The sequence below is a fragment of the Equus asinus genome, chromosome 17, assembly GCF_041296235.1.
Source record: "Equus asinus isolate D_3611 breed Donkey chromosome 17, EquAss-T2T_v2, whole genome shotgun sequence".
Lineage (NCBI taxonomy): Eukaryota > Metazoa > Chordata > Mammalia > Perissodactyla > Equidae > Equus > Equus asinus.
In genome coordinates this window covers 31,582,367-31,597,038 of record NC_091806.1, presented here as the reverse complement: position 1 = coordinate 31,597,038, position 14,672 = coordinate 31,582,367, and the positions used below count along the sequence as shown (strand labels likewise).

At 46.8% G+C, this 14,672-nt stretch overlaps 1 protein-coding gene across 4 annotated transcripts; it reads left to right on the top strand.

Annotated features, from left to right (window-relative positions):
* TIMM10 (translocase of inner mitochondrial membrane 10) lies at window positions 1-5,962 on the top strand. Of its 4 annotated transcripts, none has more exons than XM_044749907.2 (3): window positions 1-101; window positions 3,900-4,011; window positions 5,529-5,962. In XM_044749907.2, the coding sequence occupies exons 2-3, from the start codon at window positions 3,941-3,943 to the stop codon at window positions 5,728-5,730; spliced, it is 273 nt and encodes a 90-aa protein (XP_044605842.1). In that variant the 5' UTR covers window positions 1-101; window positions 3,900-3,940; the 3' UTR covers window positions 5,731-5,962. The 4 variants fall into 4 exon arrangements, with proteins under 4 accessions (XP_044605842.1, XP_014683323.1, XP_014683322.1 ...); XM_014827837.3 differs by lacking the exon at window positions 1-101 and adding an exon at window positions 3,254-3,404; XM_014827836.3 differs by lacking the exon at window positions 1-101 and adding an exon at window positions 3,313-3,469.
* The last annotated feature ends 8,710 nt before the right edge of the window (window positions 5,963-14,672 follow it).

Below are 14,672 nucleotides of genomic sequence, written 5' to 3'. Positions count from 1 at the left end.
AAGGGGGAGCATGAGCTGAGGCGGGGGAACCAGTGAGGACATTACTGCAGTAACCCAGCTGCAAGATGGTGGAGGCTTGGACCATGGCGTCAGCAGTGGAGGTGAGAAGGGGTGCGAATGGTAATAGTGGACAACAGTGATTAAGACTGTGCCAGCTTTCTTTTCTAGCTAATAGAATGACTATCCCATTCCAGGCATTGACGTTCTTATTGTCTCGTCTCCTGTTCATCTCAGGAAAGTCCACCCAGGCTGTCTCTCATGAGTGGTCACGGTCCATATAAGATCCTAGGTGACAACCCTCTCTCCCTTCCTCTGGGGCTAAGGTCCCATCCAAGAGGACAATACTAACCCGTGATGAGTAGCAAATATGATTTCCCTCAGGGAGGCTGGGAGGCTGGGAATGGAGAGAAGACAGCATAGAGTGAGGGACCAGAGCTTCAGCATGGTGCTCACAGAGGTCAGCGGTTTTGGATGACGTATCTGGATTCCAAAGAGATCTTGGAAAGCTAGGGCTATAGAAATTGTCTTCTACAAGAAGAAATTTAGCAGGCACAATTGGAGATTCCTAGTGATAAGCTTCTCAAATCCCCAAATGTATAAATATAGGAAGGAAAAGACACAGTCTCATAGTAGATAATAACAATAACATCACCATCAAGAAGAACAATGATTTCCCAGGTGCTGGGGGGAGGGGAAATGTGGAGTTGCTGTTCAATGCGTGTAAAGTTTCAGTTATTTAAGACAAATAAGTTCTCGAGATCTGCTGTACAACATTGTGCATTTAGTTAACAATACTGTATCGTGCACTTAAACATTTGTTAAGAGGGTAGATCTCATGTGACGTGTTCTTGCCACGTTAAAAAAAGAGACAGTTTTGAGAAATTGGGGGAAATTGAATATGTGCATTGGATTACATGAAGAAATCACTATAATTCTGAGGGTATGAAAATGGCATTGTGGAAAAAAGACTTTATCTGTTAGAGATACAAACAGATGAGGAAAATATGGCTAAATGTTAACAATTGTTAAATCCTGATGATGGCTATGTGGAAGTTGCATATACCGTGCTCTCCACTTTTCTGTTTTAAATTTGCCCTAATAAAATTCTAAAAAAGAATATGAACAATGATTTTTATTGAGCATCTGCCATGGACTAGCTGCTTTAAGTACATTATCTTTTTTGTAATGATTTTTTTAGCTTTTTATTTTGAAATAATTATAGGTTTACAGGAAGTTGTATAAATAGTACAGAGAGGGTATTGAAGGTTAAATCTTACTTAAGATTTATCCGCTGAAGGTTAAATCTTACATAACTATATGCAATATCAAAGCCAGGAAACTGACATTGGTACAATGGTGTGTATAGTTCTAAGACATCTTATCACGTGTAGATTCGTGTGAACACCTCCACAATCAGGACACATAACCATTCCACCACCACACAGATCTCCCTTGGGCTACCCCTTCATAGGCACACCTCCCTCCCCACCAACTCTAACCCCGGGCAACCATTAATCTCTTCTTCATCTCTGTAATTTTGTCACTTGAGAATGTCATTTAAATGGAAATACAGTATGTAACCTTTCATAACACCTAATAAAAATCCCCCCTAGAAAGCAGATTCCTTTCGTAAGAACCAATCTCCTTTTTCCATGTAATTTTTCTTTCTTTCTTTCTTTCTTTCTTTTTGATGAGGAAGATTGGCCCTGAGCTAACGTCTGTGCCAATCTTCCTCTATTTTGTTTGTGGGATGCCACCACAGCATGGCTTGATGTAGGTCCCCACCCAGGATCTGAACCCTGGGCGCCGAAACAGAGCATGTGAACTGAACCACTACACCACCAGGTCAGCCCCTCCATGCCATTTCTTAATATTCCATAATACGTTGACTACATTCTCAAAAGCAAAAACCAGGGCAACATATATGCACTAAAACGTATGTATGACAATATTCATAGCAGTATTATCATAATAGCCTCAAACTGGAAACAACCCAAAAGTCCATCAACAAGAGAATGGAGAAGGACAGCAATAAGAAAGAATGAATAACAGATATGTATAACGATATGAATGCATTGAACTAAAGAAGTCAGGCAGAAAACAGAAGATCATGTATAATTCCAATTACATGAAGTTCAAGGACAGGCAACACTAATTGATGGTGCTAGAAGTCAGAATAGCTGTTAACTGCAAGAGAGGGGGTATTGACTGGGAAGGAACCTAAGATAACATTTTAGGGTGCTAGAAGCATTTTGCATATTGAGCTAAGTGGTGGTTTTCAGAATGAATAAATCTTAGAAAATTAAGCTTAAGATTCATGTATTTTACTCACTTTACTGTATGAATGTTATACCTCAATTTTAGTGTCAGGGCACAAGGTTTGACAAAGATGAGTCCTCAGAGCAGAAAAGGCCCAGGGTTGAAAATCGGACTTTCTTGGACAATTAGGGAAGCATATGGTGATCAACCATATAAAGTGTCCAGTCCACCTTTTCCAAAGGGCAGTGTCCCTTTGCATCATTAATCTGCATCTTCTATATTTCGTTTATTGGGAAATCTCTTGAAAAATCAAGGGTTGAAGCAGGTTTTTCTGTTGTGGCGGGAGTGCAGATGGAGGAATACATTGTCTTGAAAGATGAAGAGTTCACAAGTACCCTCCTTCTTCCTCACCCAAAGGTACTAGGTTATCTCTAATGAGGGCGAAAATTGCTCCTATTCATCTCTTTATGGCCCAGGGCGGTCTAACAGAAGTTGAATAAAACATAGCGCATACAGGTCTCGTTTTTCTGCGAGTGGGAACCGTGCCTGGCTTATCTTTGCAACCCCAGAGAAAGCTTAGTGACTACACCCAGCGGAATTCACTCAAATCCCTTGGAGCATTGGTCCTCAAACCTGGCTGCTCATAGGAATCACCTGGGTCCTACTCCCAGCGATTCTGATTTAACCGGTACGAGGTGAGGCCTGAGCACCGGGATTTTTTAAAGCGTCCCAGTGACCTTAACGTGCAGCACAAACATAACTGCTGCTTGGGGGCGTTGCTCCTTCTCCACGCCTGATTTGTGCTCAGGCGTCACTCTCCGGGAGCGAGGGCGAGGTTCGGGGATCTCCGTCACCCTGCCCCTTCCTTCAGGACCAATAAACTCAAACCTCTCCGCCCAGCCGACTCGACATGCAGGCGCTCTGCACCCCGCCCAAGCCTCTATGGTGTTTTGGCGTCCCCTCTAGCATTTCCAAGTCGCCCTCGCCCTCGGTCAGGGCCGGCCGCTCCGTCTCTATGGTAGCGGATTTCCCAGCGCCGGATCGTTGGCACTTGATTCCGGAAGCGGGTCTGGATCAAAGCAGAGGCGGGACTTCCGTCTCGGAAGTGACCCACGTGCTTCCGCTTTAGCCTCTTGAGGGCCTTGGTGAGTTTCTAGTGTTTGCCTGAAGTTGGGGACACCGGGAATATTGTGACCGTCCCCAGGCCGTGGTGAGTGACCATCAAGGTGACCTTGATGATGGCGCCGCCTTTTTAGGGGTTCAGCCCCGGAGTCGGGGCCCGGGCGCCTTAGCTCCGCCGGTGATCGAGTTCCCAGCTCCCCGGAGGTTCAGGCCAGCGGTTTAGTGTGTCCGTTCTGGTCTCTCCATCTGCTCCTGGATAGAGGTGACCTCAAGGGACTGGGCCTCAGGGCTCGGGAGCTCAATTTTAAGCCTTGCCATTGACGTGCTGTGTGACCTTGGGCTAGGCAGTGTTCCCCTTCGGGGCCTCAGTCTCCACATCTGCCAAATGGGGTGGTTGAACTCACTGAGGTCATTGGCCCCTGCCGGTCTGATGTCCTGTGATTCCTCCACATCCTCTAGCCCCTGGGATGGGAAAGTGAATGGGAGGGGTGGCTGCTGACGATGTTGTCTGCTTCCAGGACTAGGAGGCTAGAAGATCTCTTCACGGTGCGGGGCGCAGATGGATCCGCTTAGGGCCCAGCAGCTGGCGGCGGAGCTGGAGGTAGAGATGATGGCTGATATGTACAACAGGTAAGAACCTACTCTGTGCTAGTCTTAGAGAATGATCCTGGGTCACCCATTCCCAGGGCAGAGGTGGATGACTTCTGAAAAATGCTTTTCTCAATCTAGGGGAGTCTGAGGTCCGTGCCTACCCTCCCTGGCTCCCCATGATTGAGGGCTAATGCAGCCGCAGTATGGGGTCACTAGACCGAGTTGAGCATTTAGATTGGGATGGAATTGGCAATGAAGGAGCTGAGTGGGAGGAGAAGCTCCAGTCCAGGTTCAGGTTAGGTTCAAGGACACTTGAGCATTTGCCTTTTGACAAAGAGCACACAGCCCTCTTAGTAGTTCACATTTCTTAAACTCTGACTCTCAGGCAATTGCTGAGCATTTTACATGCAGTATCTTCTTTTTCATCTTCAAAATAATCCACTGGGTTAGTTTTACTTGTCCCGTTTTAAGGTGAGGACATTGAGGCTTCTAGAGGTTAAATAAACTGTCTCAGAGTCCACAGCTGGGCAGTAACAATGTCAGGACCAGCACTTCAGTCTGACTCCAAACTAGTGCCCATGACCATTTAGCAAATTTGCGAACAAACTGTAGGTCCACCAGTCACCACCAGTATGGCCTTTGGCAAATTACTTGGGCTGTTTGACCAGTGGTTTCCCCATCTATAAAATGGAGATAATAGCACCTGTCTCATAGAGACGTCATAAATATTAAGTGTAAAAATATATAAGTTCTTAACATCAAGCCTGACATATAGTGAGGAGTCAACAAACGTTTGCTATTTTTATCGGCTTAAGCTCTCTGGTAGCCTCTCTTGATTAGTTGGTTTATCTTGGAGGATATATATTTGAATGATTTGTACCTTTACCACTTTTTTTTTTTTTTTTTTGCGGAAGGTTAGCCCTGAGCTAACATCGGCCACCAATCCTCCTCTTGTTGCTAAGGAAGACTGGCCCTAAGCTAACATCTGTGCTCATCTTCCTCTACTTTATATGTGGGATGCCTGCCACAGCATGGCTTGACAAGCAGTGTGAAAGTCTGCACCCAGGATCCGAACGAGCAAACCCTGGCCCTCTGAAGCGGAATGTGCAAGCTTAACCGCTGTGCCACCAGGCTGGCCCCCTATTAGAATAATTTTTAAATGTAGGCTGTGGAGTCAGCTACCTGGCTTCAGATCCCAGCTGTGTGGGATCCTGAGGCTTTGTGCCCTAAGTTCCTTGTCTGTGAAATGGGAGTAATGATCGTGCCGACCTCATAAGGTTATTATAAAGATTGCATAACAGAATCCATGTCAGCACTTAGCGTGATGCCTGGGACATAGCTAGTACTCAACTAATGGTTTCGATTTAATTAGTCAGAAACGTGGGCTCCAACGAGGTTCCCCCTCTCAAAGAACTTTCAAGGTGGTTGAGGCACAAGCTCAGGATTCACACTGCCTTCTTGGGAGGTGGAATCCGTATAGCAGGGTGGGAATGGTTGAGAGGTCCTGGTATGCCACAGGATGCTGCCAACCTGACCTTGCCCTCCCTCCCCCACAGAATGACCAGTGCCTGCCACCGGAAGTGCGTGCCTCCCCACTACAAGGAAGCAGAACTGTCCAAGGGCGAGTCTGTGTGCCTGGACCGCTGTGTCTCCAAGTACCTGGACATCCATGAGCGGATGGGCAAAAAGTTGACAGAGTTGTCTATGCAGGATGAAGAGCTGATGAAGAGGGTGCAGCAGAGCTCTGGGCCCGCGTGAGGCCCAGACAGTATACGCCCCAAGGTGCACCCTGCCCCTTCCCACTTGTGTAATAAAAATGCCCCCATTGGGTGTCATCTGTGAAGACTGCCGGGCCTAGGCTCTCTCTGGAGAACCTCCAGGAGCCTAGAGTATGGTAGAGCTCTCTCCTGGTCAAAGAAGGGGTATTTCTCACACAGGAATGTGACTGTGTATGTGTGTATGTATATATATATTAAAGCAAGTCTGTTGACACCTGTGTGCAAAGCAACATGCCTGGCCCTTGGAAGTAAAGGCAGCAGACACAGCCTCGACCAGCAGAGGGAGTCTGATGTAGTGTTTATAGACTAGTGTGATGGCTTTGGTTAGCACCCCAGGTCTGCCACTTGCTGTGTGACTCTAAATGTGTCACCGCACTGTAGTTTAGCTTCATCATCTGCAAAATGGGGATAATCATTGTGTTCCCGTGAAGATTAGGTGAGTTAATATGTGTGAAACGTTTAGAAAAGTGACTGGGTCGTAGGAAGTGCTCAGTAAATATTCATTATATATATGTTTAAATAACTACTTAAAATTTAGTGGAGATGGGCAGGCATTTTCACAAATGATAGAAAGGAATGATTTAGAAGAGAGGGTGGAAAGTGGATGGGATGTAAGAAGGAGGTAGCCAGCCTTTTGGTTCTAAATGGCAGGATTGAAACGTGTGAGGGGACCCAGCTTTCTTGCCGATGTGAGTGACCATGCCTGGGAAGTGATCCAGGGCGGGGCCTGAGTGATGACCACTGCCATTCAGGGTTCCCCTGAACCAGGCACTGTGCGCATGCCTTGTCTTTGTACAACATCTAATCTCATCCATCTGTCTGGGCTAAAGGTCCTAGTAGGCAGTGGAGGCTCAGAGAGGTGGTTGCCTGCTGGAGGGCACACGAATGGAGCGGTAACAGGCTGAGGCTGACTGCTGCGGTTGCTGTTCTGCTGGGGAAGGCTGCTTCTCATTCCTGTCCTGAGGATTGCCCTTGGAGAGTCATGCAGCTTTCAGAAGGTGTGGATCACACTGCAGGTGCAATTTTGGTTGACACCCATGCCCCTGTGAGGGCAGTACCTTCACAGGGGCCTTCACGGTAGAAGGAGGTATCTGGGAGGGAACCTCACCAGGTCATTGGGATGGAGAAAAGGAAACAATAGAGGGAGTGAGTTTGGGGCTTAAAAGTGCAGGTTCAAGCCAGACCGCCTGGGGTGAAATTTACTAGCTGTGTGATCTTGGGTGAGGTTTTGACTGCCCTGTGCGTCAGTTACCCCCTCTATAAAATGGCAATAAAGGTACCTACCTCATTGAGTGGTTGTGAAAATTAAATGTGTTGATAACTAAAGCCCTCAGGAGAGTGCCTAGCTCTCCCATGTTAAGTACTCAATAATGTTAGCTTTTTTTTTATTATTATTTTATTGCTAAATTTGGTGTAAGGAGACATCGGATAAGCCCTCAGAAAATTTCATAACCATTGTCTTCCTACCTTGGTTGGTGGGCGGAAAGCTAAGGCTTCTTTCTAGGGACTGAAGTGCACATTTGGGTCAACAGGTGGCGCTGTCTGCTCACGGAATCAGCACTGCTGTGGCCAATTCAGCAAATGTGTATTCTCTGCCTGTTCTGTCTGGGCGTTGTGCTGGGAAGAGGGGTGTGGTGAGGAAAATAGATACTGTACCTGCCCTCAGGTTTAGCAAGGGACATCAGGAAATTCTCCGATAGCACGTAGCTGGGACATCTAGAAGGAGTGGTAGGAGTGGAGGGAATAGCACTTGGCAAAGGCTCTGAAGTGGCAGAAAGTGTGGAACATTCAGGAAACAAAGCTTCAGCGTGTCTGGAGTGCTGAGGGTGAAGGAGGTCGTGGTGAGAGAGGAGGCTTTAAGGGCTGGGCAAAAGAGCCTGATGAGCTGTGTTAAGAAGTTTGGATTATTTTCTACTAAGGGCATCAGCAAACTGTTGCAAGATGTAAACCCTGGCGGTGAAAATGACAGAGCTGCATTTTAGAGGCTCCCTCTAGCTGCCGGCCGGGTGGATAGTGGGATGTGATGGTAGGTAATGGATGAAGGGGAGATGTGCCAGGGAGCCTATAAGAATAGCTATGAAGTTGCTACAGTGTGCTAATAAGTACATTATTTCAGTTAATCCTTTTAACAGCTCTGAGGCAGGTATGATTATTCTCATTTTATAGATGAAGAAGCTGAGACTCTGAGAAGTTAGTAACTTGCTGAAGGTCACACAGCAAGCTAATGGCAGAGCCAGAATTCCAACTTATTCAGACACTACAGCCCACTCTGAACCTCTCCTCTAGCAATGGGGGAGAATGCTCTGTAATGAGATATTTGTCAGCAATTTCATTCAACTATATTTATTGTTGGCCTGCTACACACATAGAGCGATAGAAAGTGTCCAAAGTGAATTAGCAGGTCCCAGCCCTCAGTGAATAGGTGCAGGGGGTGGGAGGGTGGGTATAGGAGAGATGGAACAGATCTACAAAGGGCGTTAGAATGGACTAAGCCCTTTCTGCCATAGAGAGGAGTCAAAAACTCCTAATCCTCATGCGTTTTTGCTAGGTTATCACAGTTTTAAAAATCAGGAAATGTCTCATAAAAATCTGGACTTAGCTTCTTTTAACAGTTTAGAAGATCTGACAAGTCAGCCTTCATTTGTGCTTGGCAGCAGTCAGCCAAAGGATGGGCAGGGGCTCGGCTGTCCACCAAACCTCCCACTGCTAATTTCTCCCCTCGTCATCCTCCGCTTGACCTGTGGCCTGTGGTCTGTGCCTTCTGCTGCGTGTTCAGATGAGCGGATGCTGTATGAGAAAACATGTAAATATCCTGGCCTAGGCAGCCTCTAAGATGGCCCCCAATGATCCTGCCTGCTGCTCTTCATCCCTCAAATATAGGCATTTGCTGCATAATGCTGTTTCAGTCAACAATGGGCCACGTGTATGTCGGTGGTCCCATAAGATTAGTATCGTATAGCCTAGAGATGTAGAAGGCTACACCATCTAGGTTTGTGTAAGTACACCCTACAATGTTTGCACAGTGATGAAATTGCCTAATGACACATTTCCCCAAACGCATTCCCGTCATCAAGCAATGCATGACTGTAATCCACTTGCGTGTGCACTAGACATAGAAGCTTGTTTCTAACAAACAGAGCAAAGGTGATGGCATAACCTCTGAGGTTAAGGTACAAAAGATTATAATGGCCACCTTGTTAGTTCTCTCTCTCCTCTTGCTTGCTTACTCTGGTGAAGCAAGCTTCCATCTTGCGAGCTGCTGGGGAAGAGGCCTGTGTGGTAAGGAACTGAGGGTAGCCTCCAGCTGCTGAAGAACTGAATCTGCCAACAACCACATGAGTGAGCTTGGAAGCAGATCCCTCTCAAGTTGACCTTTCAGATGACCACAGCCCTGGCCAACACTGTGCAGGAGGAGACCCTGAAGCAGAGGACCCATCTGAGTTGCACCCTGACTCCTGACCTAGAGAAACCGAGATAATGAATCTTGCTTTAAGCCATTACATCTGGGGGTAATTTGTTATGTAGCAACACATAGCCAATACATGTGCAATTCTCACAACTGTTGGAATTGTCTGAGACCATGTTGTCCTTTCTACAACTTCACCTAGAATGGACCAGGTACCATTCCAGATATTTGGGATACATCAGTGAACAAAACACATAAAGATTCTTGTCCTTTTGGAGCTTACATTTCGGTGGGGAGGGTTTTACAGAGTAGAAGTCTGGGCTGACAGTGCTGTTTTGAAGGAAAGAGCTCCTTCAGCTCCTGGGGAGAGGTTCTTAACCTCTTTCAGGTCTTAGATCCCTCTGAAACTCCAACAAGAGCCACAGACGGTTTCTTCAGCAAATGTACGTGCGCTTAGAATTTTGCACACCATTTTAGGGATTTTCATAAGAATTGTTGTAGTCTGACCTGAGGGGAGTCTTGTGGCTAGCAGAAACAAGAGAAAATCTAATGGGGGAGACATACTAAAATAAGTCGCTTTTGCAGTTGGGCTAAGTGCTACAAGACATGACCAGGGAGGCATGGTGCTGTAAAAAGGAATGTGTCCCCAAGTCTGGGTGCTCAGAGAAGGCTATCCCTCTGAAAGAGATAGGTGAGTGAGATTTGAAGGATGGGTAGGAATTTGCCAGGCGGGGGGCATGGTGGGTGGTGGGTTCTGTGTTAAGTGGTGGGAGGATGGTGGGAGGATGGTGTGGGCACAGGTCCCTGCTCTCTGGCCCATACAGTCCAGCAGAGGAAACGGACACATCGTGATGGGTTTTATGAAAGGGAAATGTGGATGATATGTACGCCACATAGCAAAGGGATTTATTGCTGGAGTCAGGCAAGGAGCCTTCCCCAAGGAAGTGACCCCTAAGTCACATTCTGAAGGATTAGCTTGGCCGGGGCAGGGGAATATTCCAGACCTAGGATGAACTTGGGGTGAGAGAGACCATAGGTTATGAATGAGCAAGTAGAGGTCACCATGGCGACAGCTTAGAGAGGAGGGAGGTCAGAAGGGGGGCTGGGGCAGCAGGTGGGGCACAGACAGACTCAGGGACACTATTGGGAATTTGTACATTTCCCCAACAGTCCTGGGAAGCTTTCGAGGGGAGCGACCCCATCTGTGTTTCCCGTAGATCATTCTGACATGGTGGGGTCATGTGCACAGGTGGAATCGGAAAGATGAGGTTGAAAGGGTTGCAGGAGACCAGGTGGGAGCTGCTGATGACCCAGGCTTCGGGGACAGCAGTGGATGGAGATGAGAGGTCTTTAAAGGGAGGAACCACAGGCTTGCTGGTAGGTTGGATGTGGAAGGTGAGGCTGGGAGCAGAGCCTGGGATAACTCCAGTTTTCTGGCTGAAGCAACTGAGTGGAGGGTGGTGCTTTTAGGGACGTGGGCAACAATGGAGGAGGAGCAAGTTAGAGAGGAGGAAGGTCATTTTTGGTTATTATTGAGCACTTATGATTATCTTAGAAGATCCGATGCAAGTGTATCTTTCCAGCTGCACCCTCACACCACAGTCCCCCTCATTCTACGTGCTTCATCCACCCTGTTCAGCTCCCGAAATGTCCTCCTGCTGTAGAACCTCTGCATGCGCTGTGTTCTTCTCTTGGGGGCTGATACATCCTACTGATTGGAACATGGAAAGCTATCTTCAGATCGTGGCACAAGCAGCACCCTTACGGACCCCTTCCTGACCTCCAGTCTAGATCAACCCCCTCCCCAACTACATGTTCTGATAGCATCCTACCTCTGTCCTCCATCCTTTACCCTTCATATGTGATTATTTGACTCATCGATGCCTCTCTCCCACTGGCCTTTGTGTTCGTTGAGGGTAGAGTCTGTAGCTTATTCAGCATCGAATTCCTAGTGCCTGACACGTGCAAAAGTGTTCTTTTTTAATTGAGATATAATTCACATATCATAAATTCAGTCTTTTAAAGTGTACCATTCAGTGGATTTTACTATATTCACAAAGTTGTACAACCATCACCACTACCTATTGCCCAACATTTTCATCACCCAGAGAAAAAGCCCCATACCCTTTACCAACCACCCCCCGTTTCTCCCATCCAGTTCCTGGCAGCCACTAATATGCTTCTGTCTCAATGGACCTGCCTATTCTGGGCATTTCAAATAAATGCAATCATACAATATTTGACCTTTTGTGTCTAGTTTCTTTCACTTAACATCATGTTTTCAAGGTTCATCCATGCTGTAGCATATATCAGTATTTCATTTTTTTATGACTAAATAATATTATATTGTATGTTAGCATACACTAATTTTGTTCATCAGTTGATGGACAATTGGGTTGTTTGCATTTTTGGGCTATCATAAATAATGCTACTGTGAGCATTTGTGGCTAAGTTTGTATGTTGACATCTGTTTTCAATTCTCTTGGGTATATGCCTAGGAGTGGAATTGCTGGGTCATTTGGTAACTCTGTTTACCTATTTTCAGAACTGCCAAACTGTTTTCCGAAGTGGCTGTAATATTTTATTCACATTTCTCATACAAAGGTTTGTAATAACTATTTGTTAGTCTGAATACATAATTTCTTTTTTCTTTTCTTTTCTTTCTTTCTTTTTTATGGAGGTACATTGGTTTATAATAATTTCTTACATAGTGAACTGGATACTATTGTTTCCAGCATTTAACAGACTAGAAGAGTGAGGCTCAGGAGCATAAGTGCCTTGGACAAAAACCACACAACTAGTCGGCTGCAGACCCAGGATCAGACTGGCCCAGGTGACTCCTCAGCGAGTACTCCTGTTCTCAGCTGTGGAGCAGACTCCAGCCAGGAGCCCACAGGAAATCCAATGTGATAACGCTCTTCTGCTCAAGCCGTGAGTGGTGTCAGAGGAACAGAGCGAAGGAAAGGATTACTTTTGGGGGCAGGGACACGGATTGATAAATCCCATTGATTCTGATACGGAAGTGTGTCTTAAATCTCTCCCCTTTTCTCTTCCAGTTTTTTTTTTTAATCTGAACTATTACACTGGTCGCCTACCTGCTCTAAAGTCTCCCTTCTTTCCGATATGTCCTCCTCCATTCATTAAACACACAAACACAACCATATCTATCCCCCCTCCTGTTTTTTTTCTTTTTTCTTTTTCTTTTTTTGGTGAGGAAGATTGGCCCTGAGCTAACATCGGTGCCAATCTTCCTCTATTTTGTATGTGGGACACCGCCTCAGCATGGCTTGACAAGTGGTGTGTAGGTCTACTCCTGGGATCTGAACCCAGAACCTGGGCCGCTGAAGCAGAGCACACGAACTTCACCACCACCCAACCAGGCCAGCCCCTCTATCTCTTTTCTTAAAAACAAACTAAAGGGGCCAGTCCCATGGCCGAGCGGTTAAAGTTCTGTGCAATCCGCTTTGGTGGAGCAGGTTCAGATCCCAAGTGCAGCCTACTCCACTCATCCGCCATGCTGTGGAGGCGTCCCACACACAAAGTGGAGGAAGATTGGCACAGATGTGAGCTCAGGGCGAATCTTATACACACACACACACACACACACAAACTGAAAGAAAACAGAATCCAGAAGTTCCCATCATCTATCACACTGGAAGTCCTTGGCCTCGCAGAGGTCATTCCAAACTGACCCCAGGCTACCTTTTCAGCTCCATTTCCCACCACTTCCTTTCATTTATTCAACAAATGTTAACCATGGGCTTGTTACATGCCAGGTCCTGTGCTAGGGAGCAGGCCTACGAATCACCTACAAATGTGGTTCCTGCCCCCAAGAGATTTATATCTCATGGGGCGGGGGCAGGCAAACCAAACTGATGATTCTAGATCAGTGTGAGGGCTTCATAAAGGTATAATAGTACTTTGGTGGAGCACATGGGCAAGACCCCCAATCCAGCCTAAGAGATCAGATAGCTTCTAGAAAGAGCTGAAACCTGAGTTGAGTTGTGAAGGATGAGTACATGAGCAATGAAGAGAATCTGTGGTTCCTACAGAAGGAATAGCAGGAGAAAAGGCAAGGGGGTGTGAAACTGGCTGGCTTCACACTTCATTCCACAGGTGCTCACTGAGCGCCTTTGAGGTGCCAGGTGCTGTTCTAGGTGCTGGGAACACAGCAGTGAACACAGCAGACCAGGCCCTTGCTCTCGCTGAGCTGACGGTTCACGAGGGGAAGACATGGAAATAGGGGTTGAGGATGAAGGGTAAGTATTACAGCCATGGGGGTCCGTGGACCCCTAGAGCCCGTGGAGGGGGTACACCAAAACCCCGAAATTTGAATGTAAATGTGTGTGCTCATGTTCACACGTGCATTTTCACAGGGAGTGGACTCACGACATTTTATTGTATTCTCAAGGGGATCCATGACTGTCTTGGGTTAGAACCCTTATTCTAGGGACTCTGTGCTAAGCTAAGGAGTTTGACCTGGATCTGGAAGTTCTGAGAGCCAGCAATCAATCTTAAGAAGGGAAACCATCAGAGCCTGACACGGTGCTCCTGCCAGAGAGAACTCCTCATGCCTTTCCCTCTGCTAAGCCTTTGTTCTTGCTGTTCCCCCTGCCCGGAGGAATGAAAAGGGCCACACTTAAAAGCCAGACAGATCTGATTTTGCATCCTGCCTTTACCCACCATGTTCCAGCTGCCAGCCACCAACCTTCTCCCTCTGTGAAAAGCTGTGAGCTTTGTATGAGACCATGACGTTCTGAGGATTTCATGATCATTTTTGTTTGGAAAGTGCCCAGCACATAGTGGCCACTCAGCAAATGTGACTTCCTCTCTTGGCTTGGTGGCTCAGCTGTTCAGAGAGCCTCTCTTCTCTGAGGTCTTCTTGGAATCTCCTGGGCAGTTGCTCACATTCCCACAGAGCTTTCCAGTATCACCAGTAACGCTCTCGGCACACTGTATTAAATTTACATCTGTATTTATTTGCCTTTGTCATCATCATCTCATTAATCAACACCACAGTCCAAGGAGTGACACCTCCCCTCCATTTTACAGATGAGGAAACTGAGGCTCAGGGAGGTTGAGACATTTACCGGGAATCAATAAGTGTCCGGAAGCATCCTTTCACCACGTCTTCTGAAATAATGACAGCCACCACCACAATTAACATTTATTATGCTTACTACATGCCAAGCACTGTGCTGAGCGTCGTACCCGCATCACAACCCCCAGTCAGAACCTCCACTTCCCTGCAAGTAGGTCGGTGCTATTGTCATCCGAATTTACAGAGGAGGAAACCGAGGCTCCGAAGAGGTTAAGTAGCTTGCCCAAGGTAACCCAGGCCAGTCAGTTTCAAAGCCGAGACTCAGGCCTCCATCTGACTAACTCCAAAGAAACTCGTGTCATTCTGCCTCTCGGAAAACACTACTCCCAACTACACAGTTCAAGACCCCACCCAAGCCTGCCCTGCATCGCGGGCTGCGCGCTCCAGCCGAGTCGGTCTTTGTTTTGGCCAAAGA